This window comes from Lathyrus oleraceus, chromosome 3 (genome assembly GCF_024323335.1).
Source record: "Lathyrus oleraceus cultivar Zhongwan6 chromosome 3, CAAS_Psat_ZW6_1.0, whole genome shotgun sequence".
NCBI classification, from domain to species: Eukaryota; Viridiplantae; Streptophyta; class Magnoliopsida; order Fabales; family Fabaceae; genus Lathyrus; species Lathyrus oleraceus.
In genome coordinates, this window is record NC_066581.1 from 184,606,518 (window position 1) to 184,618,610 (window position 12,093).

At 37.1% G+C, this 12,093-nt stretch overlaps 2 protein-coding genes across 2 annotated transcripts; both read right to left on the bottom strand.

The window, feature by feature from the left end:
* Nucleotides 1-1,306: 1,306 nt before the first annotated feature.
* On the bottom strand, nucleotides 1,307-3,948 carry LOC127130325 (uncharacterized). Its single transcript, XM_051059352.1, has 2 exons — nucleotides 3,719-3,948; nucleotides 1,307-1,469 (listed from the first exon to the last, which is right to left on the bottom strand). The coding sequence occupies exons 1-2, from the start codon at nucleotides 3,946-3,948 to the stop codon at nucleotides 1,307-1,309; spliced, it is 393 nt and encodes a 130-aa protein (XP_050915309.1).
* Nucleotides 3,949-11,101: 7,153 nt separating this feature from the next.
* Nucleotides 11,102-11,617, bottom strand: LOC127130326 (uncharacterized). The gene has a single exon (XM_051059353.1). The coding sequence runs from the start codon at nucleotides 11,615-11,617 to the stop codon at nucleotides 11,102-11,104; it is 516 nt and encodes a 171-aa protein (XP_050915310.1).
* Nucleotides 11,618-12,093: the final 476 nt, after the last annotated feature.

The window sequence follows — 12,093 nt, forward strand, 5'->3', positions numbered from 1 at the left end:
CGCCTCGGCAATTGACAAAGAAACTGAAACTTGCTTTTTGATGTGCTAACTTACCAAGGAATTTGAATAAAAATGACAAGTGCCACTGGTTCTTTTCCTATCCAATTTGCAACCAGAAAAGTCGGAATCGGAGTAACCAACTAAAGAGCAATCACTTCCCTTAGAGAACCAAAGCCCATACTTTGAAGTACCACAGAGGTATCTAAGTATGCGCTTGACGGATTTTAAATGTGATTCTTTGGGACATGATTGATACCTAGCACACATACATACACTAAACATAATGTCTGGTCGAGATGCGGTAAGATATAGGAGAAATCTGATCATACCTCTATACCTTTTTATATCTACGACCTTACCATTTTCATCTCGATCCATATTAACAGCAGTAGGCATTGGAGTGTCGATTACTTTGGGGTTTGCCATATCGAAGCGCTTAAGTAGCTCATTACAATACTTCGTTTGGCTCACAAAAGTTCCTTCTTCAAGTTGCTTGATTTGAAGTTCGAGGAAGTAATTTAGCTCCCATATCATGCTCATTTCAAATTCTCCCTGCATCAACTTAGAGAATTCCTTGACCAAATTTATGTTAGTAGATCCAAAAATAATGTCATCTACATAGACTTGAACTGAAATGGAGTGTTTTCCTTGACGCCTAATAAAAAGGGTAGTATCAACCTTCCCTCTTGAGAATCCTTGCTCTAGTAGAAATTTTCTAAGATGCTCATACCATGCCCTAGGGACTTGTTTGAGACCGTACAAAGCCCGCTTGAGCTTATAAACATAGTTGGGATGCTCATGGTTTTCAAAGTCGGGAGGTTGAGATACATAGACCTCTTCATTAATGTGAACATTTAGGAAAGTGCTCATAACATCCATTTGAAATCTTGAGAACAATCATAGGAAAGCAAAAGGTGTATAACCTCGAGTCGAGCAACCGGAGCATAAGTTTCCTCATAGTTTATGCCTTTCTCTTGGTTATACCCTTGAGCAACAAGGCGAGCCTTGTTGCGAGTTATGACTCCGTTTTCGTCTAACTTGTTCCTAAACACCCATTTAGTATCGATTACTCGATGGTCTCCCGGAGGAGGAACAAGATCCCACACCTCATTTCTTTTGAATTGATTAAGTTCCTCTTGCATAGCTATAAACCAATGTTCATTGATTAATGCGTCTTTGGAGTTTTTAGGCTCATTTTGAGAGACGAAAGCAAAGTGATAACAAAAGTTACTTGTCTTTGAACGTGTGGTAACTTCCTTTGAGATATCTCTAGAATATTATCGATGGGATGATCCTTAGAAGATTTCTATTCCAAAGGAATATCATTGTTATCAATAGAATTATCCTCCTCTTTCTTTTCGGAAATAAGATCCGGCTTCTCCTCATCTTTTTCTGGATGGGGTTCAACATGATTTTCTTCTTGATCTTTTATTATGTCTTCCAAAGGAACACATGCACCATCAACAATACTACATTCTCCGACAGTTTTCGGATAAGATTCATCAAAGGAAACATGTACGGATTCTTCAACAATAAGTAACCTTTTGTTGTATACTCTATAAGCTTTACTAGATTAAGAGTATCCGAGACCTTCATCAGCTTTTGGGTCAAATTTACCAAGGTTTTCTTTACCATTGTTTAATACAAAGCATTTACATCCGAAGATATGAAGATGTAAAACATTAGGCTTCCTTCCCTTAGCAATTCATAAGGGGTTTTGTTTAGAATAGGACGAATGAGTATCCTATTCAATACATAACAAGTCTTATTTATGGCATTGGCCCAAAAAATATTTAGGAAGGCCTTTTTCATTGATCACAGTCCTTCCAAGCTCTTCTAAAATTCGGTTTTTACGTTCCACAACTCCATTTTGTTATGGAGTTCTTGGAGCAGAAAAGTTATGATCAATGTCGTTTGTTTCACAAAACTCCTCAAAGAGGTGGTTTTCAAATTCACCTTCGTGATCACTCCGAATAGTAATTATGCTAGTGTTCAATTTGTTTTGAGACATCTTGGAAAACTTTTCAAATGTAGAAAAAGTGTCACTTTTACATGCTAAGAAGATAGTCCAACAAAATCTAGAGTAGTCGTCTACTATAACAAAACTGTAGTAGTTTCCACCTAGACTTTTACTTTTATATGGCCCAAAAAGGCCCATATGGAGAAGTTCAATGAGTCTCGTTGTGGAAACAATATTTTTAGATTTAAACGAGATCTTTGTTTGCTTTCTCATTTGGCACGCATCACATAAGTGATCTTTTGAAAATTGATTTTGGGAAGACCAATTACTATATCTTTTGCGACAACTTTATTTAGCAAGTCAAAGTTGACATGCGCTAATCGCCTATGCCAAAGCCACGAGTCTTCACACATGGAGACGAGACATTTAGAACTTGTCAAGGATACTTCATTCAAGTTAAGCATGTATACATTATTTTCCCTCTAGCCCTTAAGCACATCATTCTTATTATCATTGTGTTCAATCATGCAACGATCTTTTGAGAACAAAACTTTATACCCTTTGTCACATAATTGGCTAATACTAATTAGATTGTGCTTAAGGCCTTTAACTAACAGGACGTCTGAGATAGTAGTAGAGGTGGGATTACCTACACTACCTTTTCCGAGTATAGCTCCCTTGTTATTGTCACCGTAGGTTACAAACCCTTTCTTCTTAACCATAAAGTCAAAGAACAAGGAAGTGTCACCCGTCATGTGTCTTGATCATCCATTATCGAGAACCCATGTTCTCTCCATATCGTCAAGACATTCCACCTACAAATTTAAACAAGGGAAGGAGGTACCCAATTTTCATTGGGTCCTAGTGTGTGAGTGAAACTTTGGTTTCATTTGGGAAACCATTGAAAAATGCCTTTAGGAACTAAGAATATCCTAAATCGACATTTAGCAATAGTATGTCCCTTTTTGCAACAATATAGACAATTTAAGTTTGTATTTGAGTTGCTTTTGCTAACTTGATCCTTTACCACATAAGTGTATTTTTTATAAGGATTATTCATGTTACTTCTAAAATGTGATTGATCAATAGCAAAGGTAACTTTAGGTTATAAAGCCTTGTCTAATTTAGCTTGAAGGATTCTAACCTCTCTTTGCCAAGTGTGACAAGTTTCACATCCAGACCATCTAAACCAAAATCCCTTGTCGTCTTTAGTTTTGCCTTTAGTAGCCTCTATCATGGATTTCTTAAGAGTTATAGTTCCTTTTGGAGTGAGAAATCTTCTTTTCTAAATGACTGGAAATTTTCTTATTTGAGGCCAAGCTTTTAAAAGCTTCCTTGGCCTCGTTGTGTAGAGTACTAAAGGCATTTTGTAAATCAGCATAAGTCATTTTATCAGCATGATCATACTTGGAATGGCTTACATTCTATTTCTTCTTTTGATGAGCCGTAAGACAAAGATTGACAATTTCTTCTTCATCACTTGAGTTGTCATCGCTTGAGGACTCACTATCGCTCTCCCATGCAATGTATGTTATTCTAGGTCTGCTAGATTTGTTATGGTGTTTGTTTTTTTCTTTGTCTTTCTTCAATAAGGGACAATCCGACTTATAGTGACCGACCTTTCCGCAATTAAAGCATGATCCTTTTGACATAGTTGTCTTACCTTCCTCTCGATTATGGAATTTTGGTTGTCTTCTATAGTTGACAATATTTTTATTCGAATCTTGGACTTCATTTTTTCTAAGGTATCAGTTATACCTCCTTATGAACAGCCCCATGTCTTCATTCGAATCTTTATCATCATCACTTGACTCACTCTCACACGCATCTTTGGTGGATGACTTATATCTTGAAGCCTTTAAAGCGATAGACTTCCTTTCGGTGTTCTTATCTTTCTCCTTCTTCTCCTTCTTTTGATTCTTCTCATGTTTCTCAAGATTCATGAGCTCTTGGTCATGCTCTTGAAGCTTGCCAAACAATGTTGTCATGTCCAATGTTCTTAGATCATTGGCTTCCTTAATCGCGGTGACTTTTTGGTAGCCAATCCTTGTTAAGACATCTTAAGATTTTATTAGTAGCAACATCATTAGGGGTATTTCTACCAAGACCATTTAACCGATTGATTAGATGAAAAAATCTCTTTTGCATATCGACAATGGTTTTATCATGTTCCATATGAAAAAGGTCAAATTCTTGAGTTAAATGTTGATTCTAGCTAGTTTGACATCATTGGTTCCCTCATGAGTAATTTGCAATGAGTCCCACATAGCTTTAGCACTAGTACAATGGGAAACCCTATAATACTCATCAACACCTAAAGCGGCAATGAGCATATTTCTGGATTTCCAATCATAGCTATATTTTTTCTCATCTTCTTTATTCCATTGTGCTTTAGGTTTAGGTATAACAAAACCATCTGCATTGGTCATGGTTATTTCCATAGGACCATCTTGGATTACTTTCCATACTTTCCTATCAATAAAGTTGATATAGATACGTATACAATCTTTCCAATAACTATAGTTTTCACCGCTAAAAATAGGCGCCCTATTGTACTCCTCTTTAAGATCGTTACTCATTTTCTAAAAAGGTATATGCCAAGCACTAGATGAATCGGCTCTCGTGATACCACTTGTTAGACGATAGTACTGATATAGAAGGGGGGTTGAATATATCAGTTTTGAAATTTAACTCTTTTTAAAAATGTTTTCAACGGTTGCGGAAGCACCCTAGATTATAATCGTCTAAACGATTTGTTAATGGAAAGATCGGATATGCATGAAACCGAATGGAATTACTTAAGATAGAGATTACCAACCACTATCTAAATCAATCGATTAACCACTATAATCCTTGATATTGTTACCTCTAATAATGCTTAAACACAATAAGAGATCAAGTACAATATTACTAAGTTTGTGTGAGATTAATTTTATCGAACACTTGGTGTGCACTCCACACCAAGTTTCAATTTGACTCAAATTGAATGTGCAAAATTTTACTCAGTTGCAATCAAAGTCATTACAACAATTTATCGAACAATTACTATGCACAACAATCAAGCGATATTGATTTTACTATTAATTTCATATAAAACGTAATTAATGCATAATTTAAAGAGTTAAGAGATAGAAACAACAAGATCGGATTTCTTGAGGCAGTTCCCCTATCGTCCTTGCTTAGGGTACATCTGCCCTCAATTCTAAATCTAGAATTGAGATGTTTTTATTAACATGTTGCAAAGTCAATACAAGAGACCAAATGATCACCACCAATCAACCCCTAGAGTTGTTACGGATCCTATTCTATTATCTCCCATTGATTCGAGTTGAACCAAGTCCTTCAAGCGCTTCGAACAAACCTCCGGTTACCACTACCTTATTGCAAGAATGCCATGTTCTCAAAAACGTCAGCTCGGCTGATTTCGAACGCAAGTCGCTTGAACCCTAAGCTTTCTTCACAATCCTCCAGTTACCGTTACTTGTTTGACCGAACCTTCCGTTCTTCAAACTTTTCACTCGGCTGAATCTGCGAAGCAAAGGTTAGTGCAAAAAACCCCAATTCTTGGAGGAAAAAACCCCAATGGTTTTATTCAAGAAAAACCCACACAAAGCCACAACCCAAACTAAGATAAATCAATCTTATTTGGATGTTATCACAATAGCAATGCACAATGCTCAACAAAGATTATTATGTGTGATTATTGAGAAATGAAATAAAGAATGAAGATGATGAGCACTTTGGTGTATATCTTTCACTTTTCTTGTTATTTTGTGAAGAAGAGACACATGAATATTTATATGTTGCATGGACCAAATAACAAAGATTACAAAAATATTCTGCAAAGTTATATAGCAGAAAATTAAGTAAAACAGGCGATGAGTCGACTCAAACAGGGGATGAGTCGACTCAAATAGAGTTTAATTTAGGGTTGAGTTGACCTACGACTCGACCTGTTCGGACCCGTGGCTACATGGTTAAAATGAAAATAGGCAATGAGTCGATGTAAGAAGGGGATGAGTCGACTCATTTAGGTTTCCCAGGATTGAGTCGACCCGTGACTCGACTTGTTCAGACCCGAGAGTTTTGCTCTGAGTCATGAGTCGACTCACAGTACTTAAACTCCGAAAAATGAATTTTGAGATGTATTTTGACCAATTTAAACCGATCTCCTATGAACCTAGGATATTTACTATGATTAAGTGCATGATTCACATCTATGATATGCTCCTATATGCTCGGACACATTGAACCTATATTTTGAACATGTTAGAGGATGAATGCATTTTAAACTATGATGATAATTTCCAAAGACACGTTGTGGGAGATTAGAAAGGTTTGACATCATTAAAATAAGGACTGGGCATATTTGCACTCACAAGAATCTCTTTTAAAGTCACCAATAGTCCTCTTACTCAAGAGGAACTAGATAATCTGAAGAAGAACAAGCCATCTAAATATCTAAAGGTTACGATGAACGCACATGCCACCTCCATTGAAAAAGGCTTTAGTTCTTCAACTGCCTCTGGTAGTCGTTCTGCTTTCGAAACTGCTGACCAACTCCTCCAACAAATCAGAGAGCAAGCTTTCAATGTCAACATAATCCAAGTGCTGGAGGGAAACCCAAATTCTAGTTATGGAATCATTTTTTTTAAAAAGGTTGACATTTTAAGCATTTCGTCAGGAGCTGCAGATTTCATAGTGGAACTTGGGTTTCTTCCTGATCAAGTCTCTGCGGATCTCTTGCGCAAGCAAGAAGCTTCGACCAAAATTGAGAGGAAAAAGGAAACCCAAGCAGCAAAATGGGATGCAGCTATTGAATCCACTACTAAGGTTGAAATTCTAGAGAAATCCTTCTCTCAAAATCAAGAAGAATTTGACACCTGCACTACCAACATCTCCACTTGGGAAGAACAGATTAAGGAACTATATGCTAAGATTCGAAAGGCCAAGGATTGTCAAGACGAGATTCAATAGCTTGATCACCAAAAACTTGACAAAGAGATTATCGTGGGCATCTATCATGTCGAACGGGCCCAACAATTGGGAACTGAAATTGATACTCTTACTCTTGGCCAGCCTGTCCTCGAACTCCACCTGCAGGTGTCCATTGCAAAATAAAATTGAATGAAGGCTTCTCTCCCAACTTACTTTTGCACTTAGTTGGACGTCAAATGTTATTTTATGACTTCGGAATTCTCGGGTAATGTAATTTTGTAATGGACAACCTTAGCCATTTTGTCCTTTTAATTTACCATTTTGACTTATATATTGCACATGCATCTATTATGTTAATATCTTAATTTCCTGAAGTATAGGTTTATATTTTTTTAAATATTTCCCATTTACCCTCAGTTGTCTTTTATTTTCTGCTAACTCTTCGATTTCATAAGCGTTATTCGAAAAAACTTGGATAATTTGGAAAGGTCCTTCCCAATTTAGGGACCATTTACCCAACGTTCTATCTTTTCGATCCATAGGTAGGATTACCTCCCATACCGAATCTCCAATCGAAAATGTTTTAATTTTGACCTTTTTATTATATGCTTTCTCTAGTCTCTTCTTTTGTCTTTTCAATAACTCTAAGGCTTTAAACCTCTCTTCATCTAAATCAACTAGTTCATTAATCATCTTATTCCAATAAGATTCAGACGGAATCTTATATTGCCTATGAACTCTAGTTGACTAAAGATATATTTCGACTGGTAAAACTGCGTCATACCCATAACTCAAACGAAAAGGCGTAGCATTCATGACTTCCTTAGGAGACGTTCGACAATCCCAAAGAATTTGATCTAGAGTCTTATGCCAATCCTTAGGAGACGTTCTTTATTAACCTAATCACTACCTTGTTTGCTGCTTCGACTTGAACATTTTCCTGAGCATAATAAGGCGTAGACGTTTGTAGTTTAATCCTTATTTCATTAGCAAATTCTTGCATCTTTTGACCAGTGAACACTGATCCTTGATCAATTGTAATGGTATCAAGGATTCCAAACCTATAAATTATGTATCTTTAGATAAATTCAATCACTTCTTCTTGATCAACATTCACCAAAGGCATGGCTTCAATCCCTTTAGTTAAGTAATCAATACCTACTAAAATGTACCTCTGACCTTTAGATGAAGTCGGTCGAATTTCACCAACCAAATCCAATGCCAACCTCTAAAGGGCCAAGGCTTTACTATAGAATGTAGTTCACTTACAGAAACATGTTGAATGCCTGCATGTACCTGGCATACTTGGCACCCTTTAACGAACTCAATGCAGTCCTTCAACATTATAGGCCAATACATTCCTTGTCGAAATAACAACCACTTCATTTTGTAGCCAACTTTATGAGCCCCACATACCCAATTATGGACATTTGATATAGCCAAATATGCCTCACTTTCACTAAGGCATTTTAGTAAAATTCCTTCAGGCGTCTTTTTGAATAATTCATTTCCCATAAGAGTATAACTTAAAGCACAATACCTTATTTTTCGCTCTGCATATGTCATTGGATTTTCCAGATAATCTACTATTGTCTTTCTCCAATATGTGTCAATCAAGTTATCTATGACCAGTATTTTAAATTTTTCTCCGCCTACAAATCCCAACTTTGTCATTTCTAAATCTGATGGAGATAAATTAGTTTCCATTATTCTTCCTTGAACTTCAATTAAATCCTCTAATTTTTATTTAGACACTTTTTACCCAGAAGCAATTTGGGCTAAATCATTTTCCTTGTGATTTTTTTGTCGAGGGATGTGCCTAATGTTTACGTAGTCAAACTTTCGCAGCAGTCTGTTTGCTACCACGAAATACATGATCAAATTTTCTTTGACACATTTATATTCTTTATTTGTCTTTTTGACAACCAGTTTAGATTCACCACTTATTTTTACTCTAGTTTCCCCCAATTCCAATAAGATTTCGAGGCCAACTATCAATCCTTCATATTCAGCCTCATTGTTCGAGCAGGAACCCTCTATCCGATACTAGAATTTTGTTGGAATTTTGTAAGGAGAAATGATTAGAACTCCAATACTAGTTCCTTATTTATGACTAGAACCATCGAAATATAATTTCCAAGGTTCAAGTTCTACAAAGGCTTGGGGCGTTTCAGCCATAGTATGATCAATGATAAAAACTGTAACTACTTGCCCATTCATAGCTTTCGAAGGCATGTAGGTCAAAGAATACTCAGTTAAATCAAGTTCCCATTTCCCAAGTCTACTATGTAAGATTGGCTTAGAAAGCATATATTTTATCATGTCGAAATGAGACGAAACATACCCATCCACGAACTTTATATAGTGCTTTAATTTAGTGCAAGAGAAGTACAAACATAGGCATAATTTTTCAACCATACTATACCTAGTTTGTGCATAATTAAGGACTCGACTAAGATAATAAATGGCTCTTTTGATGCCATTTTCATCCTCTTGAGCAAGCATGCTCTCTATAGTTACATCAGATGCAGAAATATATAACCTCATACTTTTACTTCTACAAGGAGGTGATAGAATTGGAGTTCGAACAAGATACTCTTTAATTTTGTCGAATGCTTCATGTTGTTCTTGTCCCTATTCAAAACCTTCCTTTGTCAGTTGAAGAAGAGGTGAAAAGTCTTGAGTTTTGCCACTTAGGTTCGAGATGAACCTCCTTAGGAAGTTAATCTTTCCCAGCAATGACTGTAGTTCCTTCTTAGTTGATGGCGCTTTCGCTTCCATTATGGCCTTGGTCTTATTTTGGTTGATTTTAATCCCCTTCTTATGGACCACAAATCCTTAAAACATATGCCTGCCCACAAAACGCACACTTGAGAGGATTCATCTTCAGACCATGTTTCCTCATTCTTTCGAATGAATGTCGGAGATGGTCAATATGACATTTGCTTGACACAGACTTAACAACAATATCGTCAATGTAAATCTGCATAAAAGTCTCAATGAAATCATGAAAAATAGAATTCATTGCTCTTTGATGAGTTGACCCAGCATTTTTCAAATCAAAAGGTAGGACCACCCATCCATAGGTGCCCAAGGCTCCTGGGTACCGAAACGCAGTTTTAGGGACATCTTCGTCATCAATAAAAAATTGATTATATCCAGAATACCCATCAAGCATACTAAGATACTCGAAACCTGCAGCTGAATCGACTAGCATTTCTACCACTAGCATTGGGTATTCATCCTTTGGGGTTGCTACATTCAAATTTTTGAAGTCAATGCAAACCCTCAAAGTTCCATTTTTTTATAACAAGAACAATATTTGCAATCCATTTGACATACCTTATTGTGCATATGAACTTACATTTGAGAAGCCTTTTGATTTCTTCTTTGGTTTTCGATAGGATTTCTGGTGCGAAATGCCTTGGAGTTTGCTTGACTAGATTTTTTCCAGGCATTATAGGAAACTTTAACTCCATTAAATCCCTATCCAATCCGAGCATCTCACTGTAATCCCAAGCAAAGCAGTATTTGTACTCTTTCAAGAGTTGGATTACTTCGACCTTGAATTATGGGCTAAGGTTGGTGATGATATATGTTGGCCTTTTGCTTATTCCATCTCCCAAATCATTTTCTTCTAGGGGATCCTGCACTAGCATTTTGATGTTAGGTGCCACAGGATCCTTCTCAAAATCCAAAGGCTCGTCATCATAGATGGCGTCGAGCCTCTGGCTAGTCACCTCGCCATGCTGTTTACCAGAGGGCTCTGGTTCAAAATCCACACCAGGCACTTCAAGGTGTACTTCAGTCTCTTTGGCTCCGACAACCATGTACTTTACTTCGGCCTCTAAGGCTGCTTTTAATTTGTTTTCGGCTATGTAAGCAAAAATCTTTTCCAGCATGCTGGATTCAGACATAATCGTTATCTTCGTCTCCCCAACCAGTAGGTCGGAGTCCTGGAACCCCTTCAAATTTGTCTACTTCCCCCACAATCTCTCTATCCCAATTGAAACCATGGCTTGGGTGTAGCTTTAGAAAGTAAAACTTCTTATCATAAGGCATGTATGCGAAACCCGTAGGGCACCAAGGAGCAATGTTCGCAAAATTCTTGTCAAAATGGCACTTATCCACATGATTAACCTCAGCCATAAAATAACTTTGGTTAGCCTCAATGTTTTCCACTATGTCGTCATCTCTCTAGATCTAAATCCATTGATGGAGCGAAGATGGCACTGCTCTTATCCCATGAATCCACTCATGACCCAAAAGTAGATTGTAATAGACCCTGGATGTTATGACCATGAACATAGTTGGCCTTGTAAAAGACCCAACTATTAGGTCAACCTGAATCACTCCCAGAGTATGGCCAATTTTGCCTTCATAATTCGATAAAACCATATTATGTGGTCTTAGGCCAGTGTTGAATTTACCAATCCTCCTTAACATGAACTGCGACATTAAGGTAGATGTCGCGCCGCCATCTCCTAGAATCTTGTTGACTCCAGCATTTTCCACTTTGCCTCTGACAAATAAAGGTTTTAGATGGTTTTTCATTCCTTCATTCGGCCTTTCGAAAAACATATTTTGCTCTTCAATACAGCTGTTATTCATCACATAATAGCACATTCGTCTGTGTTTATCCATTTCTGCTTTGTCTATTTCTTCGGTCTCTTCGACCTCTATTACCTGATCATATTCTCTAGGTAACATAGATACCATGTTGCAATTGATGTTTAGAGATAACTATATTCCTGATTCAAAGTCATCAATTAACATATCATCATCTTCTGGGGGTTTCTCTGATGTCTTCTCTTTGGGTTTCTCCATTATAGGAGAGAAAATCTTCCTTCCTACTGGCTTTTTGTCTTCGACCTCCTTGTTAAATTGAGGTTGGTTAGTGCTAGACTCTGCCATGTCTTTCCCAGTCACTTCTCTTTTAGCTTTCTTTCTCCTCTGATGTCTCCTCCATTGAGATCTTGACATAGGATTTTTTCCTTTGTAATTTTCAGATCCATAAACCTGTTGTTTCGTCATCTTAAACTCTTTTAGGTAAGCAATGGCAGATCCTCAAACGAACTGGAAGCTTCTACACTTCTCTTGACCTTGGTCCTATTTTTCAGTGGGCCTCACCCATTTGTCCCTAGAGGTATCAATAGTGGGCTTGAATGAGGCTTGTATATTCCTATGGAGATTTG